The sequence below is a fragment of the Barbus barbus genome (assembly GCF_936440315.1).
Source record: "Barbus barbus genome assembly, chromosome: 5".
NCBI classification, from domain to species: domain Eukaryota; kingdom Metazoa; phylum Chordata; class Actinopteri; order Cypriniformes; family Cyprinidae; genus Barbus; species Barbus barbus.
Window position 1 is genome coordinate 15,325,482 of NC_136733.1, and position 21,760 is coordinate 15,347,241.

The 21,760-nt window shown below is 35.9% G+C and overlaps 4 protein-coding genes across 7 annotated transcripts in view; 2 read left to right on the forward strand and 2 right to left on the reverse strand.

The window, feature by feature from the left end:
• Positions 1-443: 443 nt before the first annotated feature.
• On the reverse strand, positions 444-3,157 carry LOC306869174 (protein MIS12 homolog). 3 transcript variants are annotated; one of them, XM_079415811.1, is made up of 3 exons: positions 3,060-3,157; positions 2,672-2,764; positions 444-2,148 (listed from the first exon to the last, which is right to left on the reverse strand). In XM_079415811.1, the coding sequence occupies exons 2-3, from the start codon at positions 2,685-2,687 to the stop codon at positions 1,517-1,519; spliced, it is 648 nt and encodes a 215-aa protein (XP_079271937.1). In that variant the 5' UTR covers positions 2,688-2,764; positions 3,060-3,157; the 3' UTR covers positions 444-1,516. The 3 variants fall into 3 exon arrangements, with proteins under 3 accessions (XP_079271937.1, XP_079271936.1, XP_079271938.1); XM_079415812.1 differs by having other exon boundaries at positions 929-2,142; positions 3,060-3,138; XM_079415810.1 differs by having other exon boundaries at positions 2,672-3,138.
• Positions 2,762-12,816, forward strand: LOC306869173 (derlin-2-like). The gene is made up of 8 exons (XM_079415809.1): positions 2,762-2,866; positions 3,327-3,454; positions 3,766-3,831; positions 4,394-4,467; positions 4,576-4,669; positions 8,704-8,899; positions 9,071-9,161; positions 12,262-12,816. Exons 2-8 carry the CDS (start codon positions 3,362-3,364, stop codon positions 12,365-12,367), a joined length of 720 nt encoding a protein of 239 aa, XP_079271935.1. The 5' UTR covers positions 2,762-2,866; positions 3,327-3,361; the 3' UTR covers positions 12,368-12,816.
• LOC306869176 (uncharacterized protein) lies at positions 12,702-18,425 on the reverse strand. 2 transcript variants are annotated; one of them, XM_079415814.1, is made up of 7 exons: positions 15,640-15,863; positions 15,500-15,527; positions 14,714-14,787; positions 14,517-14,628; positions 14,233-14,293; positions 14,070-14,152; positions 12,702-13,131 (listed from the first exon to the last, which is right to left on the reverse strand). In XM_079415814.1, the coding sequence occupies exons 4-7, from the start codon at positions 14,626-14,628 to the stop codon at positions 12,926-12,928; spliced, it is 462 nt and encodes a 153-aa protein (XP_079271940.1). In that variant the 5' UTR covers positions 14,714-14,787; positions 15,500-15,527; positions 15,640-15,863; the 3' UTR covers positions 12,702-12,925. The 2 variants fall into 2 exon arrangements, with proteins under 2 accessions (XP_079271940.1, XP_079271941.1); XM_079415815.1 differs by lacking the exons at positions 15,500-15,527; positions 15,640-15,863 and adding an exon at positions 18,336-18,425 and having other exon boundaries at positions 12,761-13,131.
• The window catches only part of LOC306869172 (rab GTPase-binding effector protein 1-like), a 28,155-nt gene continuing 24,017 nt past the window's right edge, over positions 17,623-21,760 (forward strand). Inside the window, exons 1-3 of the mRNA XM_079415808.1 lie at positions 17,623-17,781; positions 20,557-20,676; positions 21,326-21,529. Of these exons, the coding sequence (XP_079271934.1) occupies positions 17,736-17,781; positions 20,557-20,676; positions 21,326-21,529 (370 nt within the window). The 5' untranslated portion in view covers positions 17,623-17,735. The remainder of the gene's footprint in view (positions 17,782-20,556; positions 20,677-21,325; positions 21,530-21,760) is intronic.

Sequence of the window (21,760 nt, forward strand, 5' to 3'; positions counted from 1 at the left end):
TTGGTAGACCCTGCTAATCTGACTTGGCAGGGGGGATTGAGGCCAGGCTGTCCAGATTGTGACGCCTCCATCCAGCATGACTTTTCGTGGATGGCCCCAGCTGCTCTGGATATGTCTTTAATGAGTGATGAAAGAGGCAGACGTTGAGTCGGACAGGTTGTGGGGCCTCCCTCCTCTAATCCACCCAGCCCTCCTTCACTGCGTCTGTCTCTCAGCCCTTGTTTAGGGGCATGCCCTGCAGCAAATCCAGTGCTGATTCATTTTTACATGAGAATAGCATTGTCCTTTGGGGTTTGCCAGTTTGGAATGGGTGTAATGATGTTAAAGTGGTTAACCTCAAAAGGTGAACACTGCAAAATAAAGCTTATTCTTGAGCAGGATCTTTATCTTGATTTCTAACAATTCCTAAATCTTGAAAGATAGAGTCACCTGAGAAGATGTTAAGTGATGTGCACTTTAATATATGTGTAATCCTGTTTTAAAAATGTAACACATTCTGAAAAAAATGATTAAAACTGATGACAATAATTAACGTAGTGGCAGTAAATTTGACATCTTTCTTTCATTTAACTATTGTGATCAATCAGTTTGCTTATGTATTTTCCTCTTTTGCTACTGAAGCAAATGGGGACAGAAAAAAGTAACACTTTACAATAAAGTTCATTAGTTAACATTACTTAACTACATTAGATAACTTGAACTAAGAATGAACAGTACTTCTACAGCATTTATTGATCTTAATATTCATTTCAGCATTTAGTAATGCTGAAATTAAACATTCAGTTATATAAACATTCATAAAACAAAATAATATAAATTTACAAAAATGTGTTGCTTTACTGAAAAAGTTCAATGTATTTGTTCCTCTCAATACAAATATCTTTCAGTATAGAGTGATCATTTAATTTGTGGAAAAGAATGTATCATACAAACACAAAAATATTTTTATTGCTAGTCATGAACAAAGCACACATATTAGTAAGTTATTACATTTATTACAAATTGACATTTGCGCTTAGCAACTTAATCCAAGTACTGTAATTTAGATTCAGGCTATGTAAAAAACTTAGGCGTTCCTCTGCTGGTAATGAGGTCCTGTACAACTCAATATTAACTTAAAATCTTTCTCCTCGGAAAGACCTAAAATTATCTCCTCAAACAACTTGAAACTTTCTGTAATGTGCAAAGCCAACCAGACAGTTGGACACATCAGTTTGGGCCTGTGGGAAATTTGGGCTAATCTAACGCAGATCTCACTGTACTGAACATCAAAGGCACGAATCGTAAATGAGAAAACCCAATGACTCTGAGGAAGGAGAGATGGACTGCATTTCAAATGTCTGAGGGAAATCGCCTGATTACAAATGTATTTCTTTGAAGCTAGACTGATCTTGGTACTATTATGTCAATGTAATTGTACCGAATAGCTTGTGCATTGCCTCCCCCTGGTGGATGGACCATGCAATTACACCACAGTGCTTGTGGTATGAAGGTTTCAATTGTTACAAATAAATAATCAAACTTCATCCAGGTTTTTATTTCGCTTGTTAATCTTTCCTAAAACACCCTGCAATTGGCCCACAGTCTCCATCATGTGTCGAATGCTGTCTTGGATATTTCCCATTCCCTCTCGTCTCCATGAAATTCGCAGTTCCTCGATCCATCTCAGCACTTCATCCAGCTGTTTCTGAGTTTCTTTCTGCTCCTCAAGCTCAGCAAGAAGCGCTTGCTTGGCACACACCTCGGCTTCATAAGCCTGCAGCAGGTTGGCAATGGAGTCCTGCAGCTTCATGAGGTCTTCTTTGCCTTGTGGGTACTTCTGGTGCAGCTGGTCATCGGGCAGCAGGACGTTGTGAGGGATGGACAGGATGCGGTCCATCAGCATCCCCTTCATGCGCTGAAACATGATTTCAAAGCGCTCCTGTAGGAACTGCCGCAGTTTTTGGGTGCTCTCTCGGGCTGTCAGTCGGAGCTCTGCTGGCGGATCCTGGCCTGGACACAATCTTTTCACGAACACAGATTCAACAGCGACCAATATGTGATTGAGGGAGTCTTGAAATGCATCGCGAACTCGTACAGTGCAGGTCTCTGGGGTGAAGCCGAAGAACTGTGCTTCATACAGCTGGAGGGATTCAGATCCCACTGAAACTAGTCATAAGAGAGACAAGTTAAGCCACAAATATATTCACATATCCAGTCAAAAATGTGGAGTTATTACAATGTTTCATGTTTTTAAAAGAAATCTCTCATGCTCCATTTAACGTTATATGATCAAAATACAGTAAAAACAGAAATATTATGAAACATTTCGACAAACTAAAATGGCAAACGCAAATTTTCAGCAGAAATCATTGCAGTATGCTGATTTGTTGACCAAAAGAAACATCTATTATTTTATACACACACACATATATAATAAAGTTATTATACTGGCTTGGTTTTTATTCGTGTCGTTGGATAGTTCCCAAGAGCAAAATGACTGCTGTTTCTCAAAACATTAGCCGCATGAAACTATGACAACATTTAAATACATGTAAAGCTGGCAACATTTTTCTAACATCCTACATTTGCGTATAAAGTGACATAATTAAGCTTTTTTTCCTCATTCTTTTTTTGTATTGTTTATGTTTTGTGAGTTGATCAAAGTTTGAAAAACCGAATCGTGTTTTACCTCCGCTCTCCTCCATCTCTGCAGCGCGCGCGCAGTTCAAGCTTCTTCGCGCCTCACTCGGTTCAAGTGCGTTAAAAAGCGCAATATCGCCCCCTGGAGATTGGGAGCATAACAGTGAGAGCACGTCGTAGAAGATTACATTTACATTTAGTCATTTAGCAGATGCTTTTCAGCCACAAAAAGAAAAAGACAAAGGTACATTAAGACCGTGCACTTATGTCCTTCCTACTCGACTCGCGAATGAACTACAATCCCACGAGGCACTGCGAATGATGTAATCGAATTACAAACTATGGATTTAAAAATATATATATTAATTTAAAGATGCTTTAAATACGCTTAAAGTTGAAATAATGTGGATAGATGGCTGCAATATAAGCCTATATACCATCAATTAACAAACTCGTAGCTCCTAGTCTTCAATGCTTGTAAAAATCAGTTCCCCTATGGATAAAATGAACGAGACTTTTTTTTTTTTTTCTCATCAGAATTTACACTATTTTCATACGCAATCTTTACCAACCAATAGAAAAATGCCAAACTTCCACTGACACAGTGATTGACACGTTAGATGACCAATCAGAGCGGCGAGAACTTGACGCGTTAACCAATTGGAATCATCAAAAACTAAAAGCACCTCCTTTATTCGTTTAAGGTGAAGATGCCGGAAGCAGCGTTGTCGCTCTAAAAATGGCATATCAGACGATCCGACAGGAATATTTACAGATTCCTGTGGTCACTAGAGCTTATACCACCGCCTGCGCACTCACTACAGCCGCCGTGGTAAGTACACGGATGAATATTAGGGTCTTAACCGCAATCCTCGTCCCTGTGCAGTTAAAACACCGCTTGTTTCCTCTGGGATGTTCTCAGGACATAAACCCTCCCGTAAAATGTCTGTGTATGTTATGTTATGTCATGTTAAGAATAATCTAAGGTTTCGAGTCCAGTTGCTCTGTCTGCATGTTTACAACCTGTGAATTTGCTTTTGATTTCACTTATTTTCGTAGAATATTCAAATGTCACCAAACCCTGGTTGTTTACCTGAAACATGTCATTTGTATCTAATTCTGGTGTTTACTATGTGTCCACAGCAATTAGAACTCATCACACCTTTCCAGCTTTACTTCAACCCAGATTTAATATTGAGGAATTATCAGGTAAGTGTCAAAATAAGTGTTTCTTTCAAGAACATCGTGCCTGGTTTATTTTCAATCCTGTAAAACTTGACGTATGGAATAATAGTCAGAAAAAATGTATGAAATGGAATAGTTTATTGAACCTTGTTTTGGTTCAATAACCTTTATATGAAATGATGATTGAGGGATGTACACAAGCCTGATGTATCGTATTTCATACTCTTGTTTTAAAATGACATGATTGAAAAAGCTCATTTTGAAATATAGCTAACAACATAAAAGGTATAAAATTATTAAAGATTTCTCAGCAAAAAGATACGTGTACCACAACCTAAAGGTAGACATTTTTAGAAGCATACTAAAAGGCCTCTTACTTAATAAAAAAAAGTATAATTTGACATTCAGATGACAGAAGGCATGTAGTAGAATGTGTATAGCAGGCTTTTCAGCAAAGTTTTGATCATGTTGATAATTTAGCGGCCTTAGAATTTAGCTTATCGTATATGATCCAGAAGTCTTTATAGTGTTAATATTGCAGCATGTGATTCTAAATGTGTGTGTGTGTGTGTGTGTGTGTTCATAGGTATGGCGGCTAATAACCAACTTTTTGTTTTTTGGTCCGGTTGGGTTCAATTTTTTATTCAACATGATATTTTTGTATCCTTTTTACATCATAATATATTCATAGTTGATTGTACAATTAGCAGTGTAAGGGATGTTGTCTGAAGTTTAAGGTTTGTTCAGTCCTTCACTGGAGTCTAACAGGTACCGGTACTGTCGGATGCTGGAGGAGGGGTCCTTCAGAGGGAGAACCGCTGACTTTGTCTTCATGTTCCTCTTCGGTGGCCTTCTCATGACTGTATCCTTCACACTTTCTCAAAGAGAAGCACTCATTTTATTTATCTGTATTGCACAATAACTTCTGTCTGAAATCTAGATGTAGGCATGTGTGTTATATAGCACATTTCATTCACAATGATATTTCAAATAATTTGCTTGGACAATCAATTTTACTTCAACTTTCTTAAGGACTTTTTAAAATCTAAAACATTCAAAAGTTTTTATTAAAATATATATATACACTACCAGTCAAAAGTTTTTGAACAGTACGATTTTTTTAATGTTTTTAAAGAATTATCTTCTGCTCACCAGGCCTGCATTTATTTGATCCAAAATACACCAAAAGCAGTAATATTGTAAAATATTTTTACTATTTAAAATAACTGCTTTCTATTTAAATTATATTTTAAAATGTAATTTATTCCTGTGATCAAAGCAAACATTTTTAGCTTAACTCCAGTCATCAGTGTCACATGATCCTTTAGAAATCATTCTAATATGCTCATTGTCTGTTCAAGAAACATATTTTATTAATATTATCAATATGAAGAGTATCTCTACATTTTTTTTCAGGATTCTTTGATGAATGATCCAAAGATCAGCATTTATCTGAAATATGCTTTTGTAACATTATACGCTATACTAGGGCTGGGCGATATGGCTGAAAACTGTATCACGATATCAGTGTTTCATATCGGTCGATATCGATAATTATTGATATTGCTTTTAAGGTGGTACATCAAGTTCGTGGTATTACCAGTCTTGGCGGGGACGACGGTCTTGCATAATTTGCAGACGACATTTGGTCTGACTACAGTCAGACTTATAATATCCAAAAACTGCCATACTGGGAGCTGACTTTCTATTTTATTTACAATTTCCTCGCTCGCTGCGGCACTCATTTTCTGCTTATGAAGAGGAATCCAGCAGACCAGCCAATAGGGTCTGGCTGCAGACGTGCACTCTCAGCCGCGCGTGCACACTTAGACACGAGACAACGATATGGCGCAACCAAACATGATACTGTTACATGATTGGCTGTTAGCGTGTCACTCCCTACGTTGCTAGGTTACCAGAGAGCGAGTGCCTTTGTTAATGCAACCAAACTTGCTTCGCAGCCTTTGTTTTCTTCAGACGAAGAATAAAAAAATATCGAACGTTTTATCGAACACATTTTTTTATTGATATCGTTCACGTGTCTATCGCGATACATATCGTTATCGTTTTATCGCCCAGCCCTACGCTATACCATTCAAAAGCTTGGAGTCAGTGTATATATATTTATATATTTGTTTTTTTTGGGAAAGAAATTAATAATTCATTTAGCAATAATGCTTTAAATTGATCATAAGTGATGATAAAGACATTTATAATGTTAAAACTGATTTCTATTTCAGATAAATGCTGTTCTTCTGAACTGTCTATTCATCAAATAAACATAAAAATTATTCTAGGATGTTAATTTCTTCTAGAATTCTAGGATTTCAACAATAATGTTTTTTGAGCTGCAAATCAGAATATTAAAATGATTTCTGAAGGATCATGTGACTGGAGTGATGCTGCTAAAAATTAATCTTTGAAATCACAGGAATAAATTACATTTGAAAATATACTCAAATAGAAAACAGTTGTTTTAAATAGTAAAAATTTTACTGATTTTGCTGTACTTTGGATCAAATAAATGCACGCTTGGTGAGCAAAAGAGACATTAAACGTTAAAGCATTAAAAATCTTCTCTCTTGGCTCTCAACGAAGGCGGACGCATTTCTTCTCCCTCTCCTCCCGTTACCTTCCCTGCTTTGCTGTCTCGTCTCGTCTATTGTCTAATACTTGAGAGACTCTCTCTGCACTGCTCTCCAAACTGGAAATCATGGATTTGATCAACTGGTCTCTCAACGCAATTGACATCATCTTCTCGACGAGAAGCTAGGGTTCGGGGGAACCTGACTGCCCTGCCGGAACGTTCGCAGCTGGCTACACGATGGACGCATGGGAAAGGTGGCGGGTCGTGTGTCTGGCGACTCTTTCCGTGGAGGACATTGAAGATATCTACCTATTCGGAACCATGATAACAGGTCTTCTGCTGATTGGATTAGGCTTTGCCCTGGGTTATCGAAGAATTCAGGAAACGGGAACCGCTGTCCAAAGCCTCACAAGGCTGGCCGTCATGATTGAAGCAGTGGGCAGAGCGGTCAGCACTGAGACTATTAACCGCAATATGGATACCATCACGGAGAAGCTCACGGCTTTGAAAAGGAAAATTTATGGATTTGGAGACCAGAATGGACAAAGAGAGTAGCCGTGAAAATTGGAATGCGGCTACTCCCCCCAAGACCAAACAATCGTAATCTTATCTTCTTTCGGCTCCCCTCAACCAGCACTGGCCTCGGCCAAGGCTGCTGTTGGCGAAAACAACCCCGGGAAGAGCTCTGCAGTGAGATGCTCTCGCGTTCCTCCCCCCCTTCCACACGAACTCTTACATACATACAGACACACACACACACGAACATATACAGATATGCATTCACCTCCCTACCCCCGATCCCTCGCCTTCGCCGCTTTGTACCGCCAGTCTGACAAGCGGGTCTGTGACCAGCGCCGAGAATGGCTGCTTGCCGGAGCTGGATTACCTCCCCTGTTGCAAAGTCGTGTGTCTATGCTGTATTGATTATGTGCTTTTGTTGCTGGGGTGTTTTTCCTGCTCTCACACTGTACTCCCAAAGGAGCATAGTCTGGGGGTTATTTTTTTTTCTTTCCCCACCTTCCTCATGTTATGCTGTATTTCTTCCTCAATTCCCTGTCTTCCTGTCCTGAAATGGACAGGTTGATGGCTAATTTCGCTGGTACTTGTGACTAGTGACAATAAAGGGCTACTACTACTACTACTACTGTTCAAAAACCTTTGACTGGTAGTATGTATATACACTATATTGCCAAAAGTATTGGGTCACCACCTTCTAATGAACAGGTTTGATTTGTATCAATGATTTGTACATGCACTATATGGACAAAAGCTTTCTTAGGACAGAAGAAGGCACTTCCAAAACTGTGGCAACAAAGATTGAAGCATAATTCTCTGTTGCAACAGTTTTGAAAGTGTCTAAAATGACTGTACCCATATACAAATCATTGGTGTTTGGTGAAAAGTTTTCGGCTCAAGGTCTGCTTTTAAAGTCACAGCAGAGGTGTTCAGCTGAGATTAGGACTTTGCTTTATGCAGACCAGTCAAGTTCTTCCACACTGACTGAATCAATCATGTCTTTTTGAACCTTGCCTTATACACAGAGGCACTGTCATGTTAGAATAGAAAAGGGATCTGTCCAAACTGTTGCAATAAAATTAGAAGCACACAATTCTCTAGAATATCATTATATGCTTAAACATTAAGATTTGTACTCCTAGAAATTACTAAAGTAGTCAAACCTGTTCATTAGAAGGGGGTGACCCAATACTTTTGGCAATATAGTGTATATGATTCTAATTTAAGATCTTAAGTTAATTTAAAATACTACAAAAAAATGAAAAAGTCCATAAAATATCATGTAAAAAAAACATAAACATTACATAAACAGCGAAAGAAAAAAAGTATAAATAAAAGGACATGCTTTTAAATAAAATAATACAGTATAAAAAAATAAATGATGATCATACATATTGCATTGAAGACAATGTTCCAACTTGGGCATGTTTCTATTAACATATAATTGTCTAATATGCTTTAGATCATCATCCTATCTATTGAGAAGTTCACAGAATGAAGTAATAGTTTTGTGGTACCATGGGAAGAAAAGAAGAGGAAAATTTGTCACCTCTCACTCTTACATCAAGATGTAGACAAATATAGAAGCTGAAAGATGTTTGACCTCATTCTATGTGGAATAAAATCACGCGAGACGTCTTAGAAACAACAGTAAAAACAATCAAAAATATCCAGTTTGCTAAAAAAAAAAAAAAAAATTACAAATAAGCACTTTAAGATTTCAAGATGTATAACATGCATTACCTCTTACATTTGCTCAAATACCAGTTGTAATTTTCTTAATGGCTCTGCAGATATTTGGCATGTTTGTGAATCTTGTGTTCTTAGGTCAGGCTTTCACCATCATGCTTGTGTACATATGGAGCAGGAGGAACCCAAACGTGCGCATGAATTTCTTCGGCCTTTTGAATTTCCAGGCCCCCTTCCTCCCGTGGGTGCTCATGGGATTCTCTCTGCTGCTGGGAAACTCCATCATTGTGGATCTTTTAGGTGGAGACTTGTGTGGATTTATCAGATTTATTAACTTGTCTTGTGCTGACACTTGCATTGACAATAAATTTGTCAAATTTTGTTCATTATTATTTGTAATTTTAATATGATTGAAGGAATTTAAATAATAATTAATTAATCTGTATTATATGTTCTGTCTTCCCATTTAAGGCATCGCAGTGGGACATGTGTACTACTTTTTGGAGGATGTGTTTCCCAACCAACCAGGTGGTGGCAGATGGCTGAGGACTCCCTCCATCCTGTAAGTGCTAATGTCTCATGTCTTCACAATGTCAAGGGGCTTTTATGTATTCAAGGCAAATGGTGTATACACTACCATTCAAAAGTGTGGGATCTGTCTTTTTTTTATACATAAATTAATGCTTTAATTTAGCAAGGATGCAATGTTAATTAATTTTTTTTTTTTTTTTTTTACTTTAAGTATTTTTTAATTATTAAAGGTGCCATAGAATGCATTGATACAGTATTTAAAATTGTTCTCTGATATCTACACAGAAGGTATGTGGCTTAGGTAAGGGCAAAAAATCTCCAGAAACGATTTTACATGTCCATTTACAACCCTAGGATTTCTCCCTAGAATGAAACAGTCTGTTATTGGCTTATTTGGCAGGGTCATGAATAATAATGAGCTCTGCTCTGATTGGCTGTTTCACAGTACGGCTCATCAGCAAGAAGGAAGCACAGGGAGGAAAATATATATTTAAATACTTTCTCTCGCAGTTATATCGTCGGGTAATTATACTGTATTATAAAACGCGGGCATCAGGGAGCCGTTATTAATATGCGAGGCATTGAAACTGCTTTTGAACGATCCATCGATCACGTTATAGTTCACTTTCAAGAGACGCGATCACACAAACTATGTTTACATTATGGAGCAACAGTACTTACCACACATTTCACAAGATCAGATGCTTGTCAGTGGTGCTCAGGATCTGTAAGTCATTCGCCATCATCCTCATCTCTCCTTACTGAGAGTGAAATCTTATGTACTGTAACAGGCTACCGCTAGCAAGGAGCTAACCATGTCCCTTTAGTGGCTCGCGTTATTTGCTTTCTGTGCCTTTCTGAATACAGGCACCAACCCATCCCTGCACTTCACACCCCCTGCACGGCCTGGAACATAAAATTTATTTTGTTATTTTCGCTGTTGTCCACGCTTGTTTATTTACAATACCTGCAGAGCTTCTGATGGTTCAGCCGGCTTAGAACAAGGGCGGGTTTATGCAAATGTTTGGGGGCGTAGTGATCCTGACTGTTGCGTCACAGTCGGTGTTATGTTCTGATTCGCCTGTTTTTCAGTGGTCTTTTTTAATCACGAGATTTACATATGAAGGAGAAAACTATGGTGTTTGAGGCTCACTGCATGTCATTTCCATGTACAGAACTGTTATTATTTAAATATGCCAGGGTAAAGACAGTTTTTCATTCTATGGCACCTTTAAAAATGTATCACTCTTACTACAAAAAATATTAAGCAGCAGAACTGTTTTCAAGATAAGAATATGTTTCTTGAATACCAAATCAGTATATTAGAATGATTTCTGAAGGATCATGAAGGAAATTAAAATATATTATTCTAGAAATGTTATTTTAAATTGCAGTAATATTTCCACTCTTTATATGACGTTTATTTGCGATAACAGATACATTTTCAAAAATCATGTTTTTGTTACCATGGTTTTTTTTTTTATACAGTCATGGCCAAAAATTGCACCCTTGGTAAATATGATCAAAGGAGGTTGTGAAAATTAATCTGCATTGTTAATCCTTTTGTTCCTATATTTTAAAAAAAATCACAAATCTATTCTGAATAAGAATTTAAAATGCGGGGGAAATATTATGAAATAAATGTTTTTCTCAAATACATGTTGGCCACAATTAACGGCACCCTTTTATTCAATAGTTTTTGAAAGCTCCATTTGTCAGTTTAACAGCTCTAAATTTTCTCCTGTAATGCCTGATGAGGTTAGAGAACACCTGACAAGAGATCAGAGACCATTCCTTCATCCAGAATCTCTCCAGACCCTTTAGATTCCCAGCTCCATGATGGTGCTTCTTCTCTTCAGTTCACCTCACTCATTTTCTACAGGGTTCAGGTCAGAGGACTGGAATGGTCATAGCAGAAGCTTGGTTTTGTGCCCAGTGACCCATTTTTGTGTTGTTTTTGAGGTTTGTGTTTGGATTATTGTACGGTTGGAAGATCCAAACATGGCCCATTATAAGATTTCTAACAGAGTCAGTCACTTATTGATTTTTTATCTGTTGGTATTTGATAGAATCCATGATGCCATGTGTCTAAACAAGATGTCCAGGACCTCCAGCAGAAATATAGGCCCACAACATCAAACATACAGCAGTATATTTCATTGTACACATGGGGTACTTTTTATCCCTGTGTTCACCAAACCCATCTTGAGTGTTTGCTGCTAAAAAGCTAATTTTTTAGTTTCATCTGACCATAGAAGCCAGTCCCATTTGAAGTTCCAGTCGTATCTGATAACTGAATATGCTGGAGTTTGTTTTTGGATGAGTGAGGAGAATTTTTCTTGAAACCCTCCCAAACAACATGTGGTGATGTAGATTTTAAGGTTTTCTGACCCCCGAGACTCAACTATTTTCTGCAATTCTCCAGCTGTGGTCCTTGGAGAGTCTTTAACCACTCAAACTCTCCTCCTCTCCGTGTATTAGGACGATATAGACACACATCCTCTTCCAGGCAGTTTCATATCATTTTCTGTTGATTGGAAATTCTTAATTATTGCCCTGATGGTGGAAATGGGAATTTTCACTGCTCTAGCTCTTTTCTTAAAGTCACTTCACTCATTTGTGAAGCTCAATTATCTTTTGCTGCACATCAGAAATATATGATTAGTTTTTTCTCTTTGTGATGGATGATTAAGGGGATGGGCTTTGTTTTTCCTCCTATTTATATTTCTGTGAAACGGGAAGCCTTGGCTGGATAATTTCATGTTCATAATCACCCTGGAGTGCTCAAAATTGTGAATATGAATGGGAATATACTTCAGAGATATAAAAATTTCGAGGGGTGCCAATAATTGTGTCCAACATTTATTTGAGAAAAACATTTATTTCATAAAGATATTTCCCCCCATTTTAAATTCTTATTATCCAATGAAAGGTTCGATTTTTGTGAATTGTTTAAATAAGATCAAAAGGATTAACAATGCAGATTAATTTTCACAGCCTTCTTTGATCATATTTACAAAGGGTGCCGATATTTTTGGTCATGACTGTATATATAATCTCAAATAAAAACTTTTGGGTACTATTTTAGTCTTTGCTTTGAAGTAAAACGCCCTTTCTTTCTACCTCTCCAGTAAGATGCTGTTTGATACACCAGAGGAAGATGCCAACTACAACCCTCTCCCTGAGGACCGTCCAGGAGGCTTTGCCTGGGGTGATGGTCAGAGACTAGGAGGCTAGTCTCAGCCCCCTGTGCCTGCCGCTTAATGGACATCTCTGAGAGCATGAGAAAGAAAATCTTCTTTTTCTCAACTTGTTTCTCTTGTGTACAAAAGAACAGACGCTCCACTGAGCAAGAGGGAGACTTGTAGTTTGTGTGCACAGAAATCATACGCCTCGAAATGTCTGCTAGGCCCATAACGCTCCTCTGACAGTGGGCATGGGTTTAAAAAAAGAACTGACTTTTGATCTGTTGCTGCTTTGAACAACAGCGATTACAAATCGAGCAGCTGTGAAACAAATATCTATTGATAGTCACCATTTTCCTTGTTTCTTTTTTTTGTTTTGTTTTTTTAAGAATAAATGTATGGAATCAGTTTCAGAGTACTGCTTGTTTGTGTGTTTTTCTTTTCCAAAAAAACATTTTGATTCACTGGAATAATAAAAAAAGGTACAATGTAGTATCAGACATGAAACTTGTCATTGCAAATATCACTAATATCATTTACTATATAATGCATAGGCCTATAAAGATGTTTCTCAAACATCTTTTGAACTTTAATTTTTGATTGTGTTTTTTTACTCTACGTCATCATAATCCTCACTGTCAACAGGGATTTCAACATCGTCATAATCCTCAGAAACAGCGTCTTGGTTTTGACTTTTAGTCTCGATGGTGGCGTATTGTGGCGTGAAGGTGGGTTGTTGGGGGGCAGGAAGGTTCAACTCATCCTCAACCTGCACATAGTCTGACGAAGGCTTCAAATCCTCATAACCCTCATCCACTGGAAATTCAGATAAGAAATTAAAGCTGGTTACATTTCTCTTATTCTGAGCTCTTGTTGGAAAAATCCTATGGAAGTCGATGGCTATGATTAACCCATAAAGGTTTGAATCAATATGAGTAAATGCAGACAAGTTTTTATTTTTGGGTGATTAGAATGAAAACGAGACGAAACATGCGGGATAGACTTGACACTCTAGATCATGTCATTTTGAGAACTCACTGTTTTATGGAGTTTTTGTCTAGTGAAAGTTTTTTCACAAAAAGGTTTAAATAATAGTAGTAAATGTAGTGCAGTTCTGTCCCGGACTGCCTCATTTTCATTCCTTTAAAAAATGAAATATGGCACTACCCTGAAAAGCAAATGAGTGCAGTTTGAGCCATTAATATTTTGATCAGTTTTCCTGGAGAAACTGGCAATTTTAAATTGCTGTCAAACAATTAATCGCATTCAAAATAAACGTTTTTGTTTACATAATGTGTGTGTACTGTTTATATTTATTATGTATATATAAATCAACAGACATACAGTATATTTTAGAAAATATTAATATAATTTATATTATAGATAAATATATTTAATATATAAACATAGCATATTTTTCTGAAATATATATATATACATGTATGTGTGTGTGTTTATATATACATAATAAATATACACAGCACACATATATTATGTAAACAAAAACGTTTATATTGGACGCGATTAATCGTTTGACCACTAATTTTAAATATTTATAGCCGCTTAAAGATCATTTTGTCAATGTTAAGGAGTAAGCCAGCATATAGATGACCTTGAGTTCAAGAAATGCTTTTTATTTACGTTCTTTATTAATATTTTTGCTTCTAAAAGAAAATGAAAGGAAGGGCGTATGTCATTGCGGTGCTGTGAAGTAAACGAGCACATCTATGAGAATATATAAAAACAAAACTGACCGGATTCCATGGATTTGAACTGATCTCTGGGAGGTAAAGGTGGTTTCTCTATCTCAAGGTCTTTATGATGAACTTGGCTGTTCCTGTAATGATAAAAGTCATTAATTGTAAACACATTTTTGTGTAGTAAGCATATAGTCTTATATGATCTTGACAGACTTACTGGTGTTTTAAATGGGTGCCAGCGTAATGATTTGGTTTTACTTGTGTACTGTACCAAGCAGCTAGAAAAAGAGGAAGCAAAGATTGAATGATTGAAATAAAAAATGTTAAATAAAATTAATTTTTTTTTTCAGTAACTATGATTTTGAGTCCAGCTGTATTTTAGTTTCAACTGAACTGATCTAAATGAACTACCATTTATAGCCAATAATATTTGAAGTATTATGTATATTTACTGCAGTAAAAAGTGTGATAATTAACTCCTGTTCAACAGACTTATTTTACCTCTTTTTCTGATGCAAATATTGATGAATATGAAAATCGTTACTATCACCAAAGATAACAGAATGACGGCCAGCAGTAATATTATCCAGAAATGCTGACGTAAAAACTCCATCTGAGAAATGAAACATATAGAAAATATTTAGATTCTATCACAATTCAATTAGGATATTTATATAAATAACATATAACACACTAACTTCTGCTACTTCTTCTTTTCAGCACTGTTCAGGCACATGCTTGAAGTTTCTTATTTTCCAGTCAGCTGTGTTTCCTGGGTGCAGAATGTTAACCTAGGTTTAATATGCTTCCAAAACATGTTTTCAAAAGCTATTTTGCTATTTTAATATGCTTTCAAAAGCTATTTCGTAATGACATAAAACTAATCTATATGCGCGAATGAATACAATGGTTTTCATTTGTAATATTTCAGATTTATCGCTATGGCATAAACAATATCTCTCTAGCTCTATCATGCACACAACACTCATCCTGCAAGAGACCAACATGATTAACTGACTTCCTGCATTATTCTTTTATTAGCACTGGCTTGTGCGATGCGACCTTCTCAGTTTTTGAATTCATTTCTTTTAATAGTTTAGTATTTGAATGTTTTTCTCACAAACGGAATTAGAAAATGGACTGTTATTCATAAACTGAATAATTCTCAGTTGGTAAAGTGCTGATTCGCCCAATCCAAAATATTAAAACAATTCATAACGTTGTATATCGCAACGGAAATATTGTCGATAATTCACTGAATGGATCTCAGATCTTAGATCGGTTTTAATAATATAAAGGAGATTTTTAGATTGGCAAACTTCAATAACCAATCAATTATTGTTATGATGTATTTCTGTATTCTAAATCACACTGAAATTGCTATTAATTTATATTCAACGCTTGATTTCAATTTATTACATTTTGTACAACTGTTTTATAACGGCTGTTTGTGAAAATAAAAAAATAAGAAAAAACGGAATTACCTTCGTCTTCAGTGTAGATCACGTCAGTCTTGTACATGTTTTGAAAAAAAAAAAATGCCAATTACAGAAGTGTCCCATACATCTGGAAAATTCTAATAAATGATTAAATTCTTCAGAATTTCCAGCCTCTGTCGACCCACCAGTCCTTCCACGTAAGCTGTAGGTCTGTGTGACTCAGTGTGTTGTCTGTCACTTGTACATGGGCTGTGTGTGTTTGTAGTGGGCTGTGGGGAGTTGAACTAGAGAGAGAGACTGAGTGATGGAATAGAACAGGAATAGAACTTCTGCTATTCTGCAGAGATCTGAATCCAAGCTCGTAATTCGCTGTCAACTCAAAGAGGGGCTTCTAATGTTTATATTGAGTGTGGCCTCAGGGATTTGTTTGTTCATTTATTTGTGATAGTGGGTGTGGCCACCACACGATTTGGTGAAATATTCATGAGTTTATTTATTTATTTATATATATATATTGTGGTCAACATAAGCCTTATGTCTGTGTGTCTCAAAAGTTTTTTAGTGTGTTATTATGTGGCATAAACGTACATACATCAGCTTAAGATAGGTTTCTAAGTGGTGTCATGCACTCGTTTCTTACTTTTAACTCAATCATGTGTTATTTCTACTAATTTTCTACACACTAATGTGTTATAGTTACACAATGTGTGTCAATTATGTACTCAAAAATGGCACACAATGTGTTAAAATAGTCAAAACAAACAAACAAAAAGTGTAAAAAATTAAAAATTGTTCATGGGATGATTTATTTATTTATTTACTGTGTGTTTCATTGATTAATGACAGTGCTGGGTAGATTAAATACAAATTGTAGTCCATGATTACAGATATCTTCCATTCTTTGGTATCAGCATCATGAAGTGCTTTACTAAAAGAACTGCCAGGGGTTTGTGAGATGAAGAAAAGCAAATAACTATAATCACATCATGAAAATAGCAAATAAAACTGTTTGTGTACAGTTTCTTTCTTATAAAAATAAGACCATACATCTGGAAAGAATTAGATACAACATCTCTGAGAATTCTGCAAAATTTGACAAAATGTTGGAACCAGTTTTCTCTTTTCTGACAAGCCATAAGGACTAATGAAGTGTTCAATGATTTTAATTTAGTAACAATATTTTTTTTATATATAACCATTGTAGGTACTCTTTGTACGATATTTTGGTCTTGTATGTTGTCATTCTCCTTTTTTTGTCTTAATTTGATGCTTCATTTGACATATTTCACAGATTACATAAAGACAGATTTTTGTTATACGAAGGGTCTGTTTGTCTGTTATTGTTTTTGTTTTTTTGTGTCTGCAAAAAAACATAATAAAAATATTAATAATAATGAAAATAGTTAGTATTAGTATTATAAATTTATTGTCCACCTGAGTGGAAAATTGTCTTTAAGAAAGAAAAAAGAAGAATTAGGGTGAATCAATACGAATTATGAATAATTTACAACCATTGTGTAAATAATATGTAATTATGTAATTTATAAATAAGCAACTGTAATCTGATTATGGACACTTTAAAATGTAATTTCATCTAATTAGAAGTGTCAGTGAGACACATACAGTATAAATAAAATGTAATTGTGTGTAACAGTTTTAGTGAATTATTCCTGAGATTATTTATTTATTTACTTGCTGTGGAGTAGTGGGTATTCTGTACATTCAGCTTTTTTTTTTTTTTTTGGTTGGTTGGTTTGTTTGTTTGTTTATTATGGGATAGTGGTTGGTGTACATTCAGTGAATTATTCATGAATTTATTTATTTAATTATTGTGGTATGTTTGTTTTGGTTGTTTGTTTGGTTTTGTTTATTGTAGTATGGTGCCATGAAAACTGTACTGATCGTTTTTATTTATTAATTATTATTATTATTATTGTATTGTGTCTGCATTTATTCTTGTGGTCTTCATTTATTAAAATTGACATAATCTATCTAATGAATAATAGACACATATACAAAACAAACCGCATAAATAAAATTGCATTTATAAAATAAATAACTATAGATAACGCAAACATAATGTCAAATTCAAGTCTGTCTGTGTTGTTTATTAAATCATGAATTAATAATTTACTGAAGACAGCTCCGCCCATTCGGTGCGCGCATGCGCAGTGCGTGTTATTTCTACAATGACGTTGCTCAGTGTCTATTAGCCTGTTCTGCTGGGCGCTCCTCGTTTTCATTCAGAGAGCCGCTTTTCTAAACTCAGCCCCGGGAAACCATGGCCGAGCAGGCCTCGGGACCCACCCGGCCGCCTCCACAAGACGGTAAGCATCTTTCACCACAAGGAGAGGTTTATCGTGCTGATTTAGCTGTGCTCGTTGAAGGCCTGCGGCCTGTTCGTCCACGGATTAGCAAGGTTGACAGATACACCTCTATTTGCCTCTTTATTAAAACACTCTCATATGATGCTTTAATGCTTGATATGCGTCGATGCTTCTGGCAGAACGCTTCTTGCACAAAGCATTGGATTTGCTGGTCTTCAGCTTCACTAAAGCGTGATTATTATATGGTCAATATTGCACTCAGTGTTATCAGCAGATGACAGCTGGACTAAGTTAGTGTGTTTTAAGAGTATCAGGACAGACAGGGGTTTGTTTGTTTTAATATTTCAAGTGATTGATTATTATTCTTGTTTGTAATGTTGTTCAGATCATATGATTCCCATGCATTTTCTTTGTATTTTGTGTCGATAGTAAATACGCACCTGGCAAAGTAGTTCAGGAATAGTTCACCAAAATTAGTTCGCCTTTTGATCACAATAGATGAGTTTGTTTCTTGAACAGATTTGGAAAAAATTAGCGTTACATCATTTGCTCACCTTTGGATCCTCTGCGGTGAATGGGTGCCGTCAGATTGAGAGTTGTGGATTATTGTGATGTTTTTAATCAGCAAGTAATCCAAACAACTCCAGTCCATCAATTCACATCTTGTGAGGTGAAAAGCTGCATATTTGTAAGAAACAAATCATTATTAAGACTTTAAACAGTTGCTTCTGGACAAAATATATAATAATCCATAATAATGCTTCCGTCAGTGAAAAAGTCCATCCTACGTTGTCCTCTTACATCAAAATCCATCCACAATATTTGTTTAGAACTGGTTTGGACTGTTTTCGCTTTTATAAACCGTGCTTGATCAATATTATTGAGGACTCAAGCACACAAGCAATGATTTGAAGTTAAAATGTCTTAAAAATGGATTTTAAAAAATGACAAACAAGTTTTTTCCCCTTAACTGGATTTAGTTGATGTATTGGAGTCATGTGGATAACTTGTGGATTATCATGATGTTTTTTATCAGCTCATTATGATGGCACCCTTTAACTGCAGAGTATCCATGGATGAGGAAGTAATGCTAAATTACTTCAAATCTGTCATAAATGAAGAATCTAATTCATCTACATTTTGGATGGCCGAATAGTGAGCAGATTTTCTTTGTGTGTGTGTGAAGTATTGCTTTATTATTATAAGGTATGACTCAAATGACATTTTATGGAAATTTTCAGTTTTTAAGCCCATGCACGTGCTGCTTCAGTCCCGTTGAGCTACATTTTTGTTGTGGGTTAAGTTTATAACAGCCATCTGCCATCCCTGAAGGCCTGTGGTTGCTTTGGGTGTAGTCGTCCCTGACAATCGTCCTTTGCTGCACTTTATAATATGCGTTTGTAAAAGCTTGTGTAAAAACCAGCAATAGAGATGTATGATCTATCATGACATATTCAGGGTTGACTGACCTATGTGGCTGCACTGGCTTGGACTTGGCAAGCCTCTGCTTGTTTACTTTGATCAAATACTGCTTGTCTAGAATGATGTAAGGATCTTCACTGAAGAAAGCTTTTTTTTTTTTTTTTTTTCGTAGGATGATGTTCTTTAAATGAATCTGCCAGCTGGCATGATGGCTATTAATCAAGCTGAAGCTTTATTAACATCATCTGTGGCTCTGATTCAGTCTAAAGAGAAAAACATATCGTTCGTATAGTCCTTTTTGTCATTAGATGTGTTTCTGTATATTCATTTTTATTTCATTATATATATTATGTATATTTTTTGAAATAATGTAATTATAAGGTATAAAATGTCATGTGGGGGTCATAATAGTTGTCGTCTTTGACATATTTTGTAACACTGTAAAAGCCTCCGAATCTCATTAAGAAGTCAAAGTAGTATATGTTCAGGTTCAAATAGCAAAAGAGGGCTGTGACGTGTTTGATTAGTGAATGAGAATCAAAGATGTCCCAAATAAAACTCCAACATGTGACCTCAAGATAACTGAAGAGAATGTGAGTTTTATTATTATTATTATTATATATTGGCCTATATGCTTGAAATTAGTACAAGTACACTACAACCCAGTTTGGGGTCAATTTGAATTTTCTTTTTTTAATTAATACTTTCATTAAGCAAGAATGCATTAATGTGGCATTAAAAGCATCTATGTTGTTACAAATGTAGAATTATACTTTACAGCATTTAAAAATGCTGTTCTTTTTTTATCATAAAATCCTTTTTTCTTTTTTCTTTCTTTTTTTAAATCGTGGTTTCCACAAAAAACAAAAGAGTTTTGAACATTGAGAAAGTAAATCAACATACTAGAATGATTTCTGAAGAATCGTGTGACACTGAAGACTGGAGTATTGGCTGCTTAATATTCAGCTTTACCACCACAGGAATAAATTACAGTTTGAAATAATTCAAATAGAAAACAACTATTTTAAATTGTAATAATATATATTATTTAATGATATGATTAAAAAAACATCCAGACCACAAGAATGGAAGTGCATCTTCAAAAAGAACAAAATTAAAAAACAAATTGAATAACATGCAGAATATCAGTCCACTAGCACAGCACTTCAATTATTTATCCAAGCAAGCATGGTTATCTCAGTCTCTCAACAATTCTTTTTATTGGAAATGTCCCATCAAGGGTCATGCATTATTTACACGTATTTTACTTGTGATTGTAAAGAGCCAAAGTGCCTTTCTGAGGTTGATTTTTGTGACTTTGTGGCACTGATGGATGCTTGATTACTCCGGCAGGGGTTCTGCAGCAGGAGCAGGAGCAGGATCGAACTGACTTCCTGAAGCTCAAACAACAGCTGGAGATGGAGTTCAACCAGAAGCGGGCCAAGTTTAAGGAACTCTATCTGTCTAAAGAAGGTAATATATGGTTTACAATATTCGCTGATGGACAAGTAAGATACAGAAAAAAGAGAGATGTATTTGTTTTTTGTTTTAGTTCATTCAGATGGTTTTATTTTTGCATGCTTGACTTTTTCTTCATTTGTGTTTTTATAGTTTTTATTATTATTATTTAGTTTTTGATTTATGCTTTTGTTAATTAATTAATTAGTTTATTTATTTGTTCTTTAGTTCACATAGGTGTCATAGCAGAGGTGTAGTTCATCACATGCAGTTTTAAAGGGAAAACAAATTCTTTCCGTTCTCCCCCTTTCAATGTAACGCATCCATTACACATTGTGCCTGGATGCATAGAAACAGTAAACTGAACAAGAAGTCGTCATAGATCTTTATTTCCCAGTGAATCTGTTCTGGGGCAGGATGAAACCACTAAGCCAGATACATTTCCAAACTTTTCTAACAATGTTAGCAGGGATCTGAACACTAGGCTTTGTTTACACTTAATACATGAATATGGGTGCAAACGGAGTTCAATTATTAGTCAAAGTTAATGAAACATCATAGTGAGGACACGCTGTAATAATGAAACAAATGCTGGTGGCCTTACAGAACTGAAGCTGTTGGTTCCTCTACATAAACCTTTGTTTTTGTCCTGTAAATATCTCAGAGGAGCTAAAGAGGCAGGCTGCTATAGTGGAGAAGGCCCATGCAGAGCTGAGCAGTGTGCAGAAGCAGCTGGAGGAGGCTAAAGCAGAGATGGAGACCATCAAAGCGGTGGCCACTGTCTCTGAGGACACAAAGCAGGAAGCCATCGACCAGGTCAAGCAGCAGTGGCAGGAGGAGGTGGCGTCACTGCAGGCTATTATGAAAGGTAATACGATACTCATTATTTTCACGCTAAAGTGTCTGATAACTGATACGCAGAACCGCTTTTCATTTTTTGTTCTATTTCTACTGTTTGAAATGGTAACTAAATCATTCATCTCTATCCTGAAGGTGACTAAACTGCGGTCTGACAAGATTAATATTGCTTTGAATAATAATAAAAAGTAAAATACTTTTTGCAAGCAACAAATTAAAGATAGCAAACTTCAATGCCATA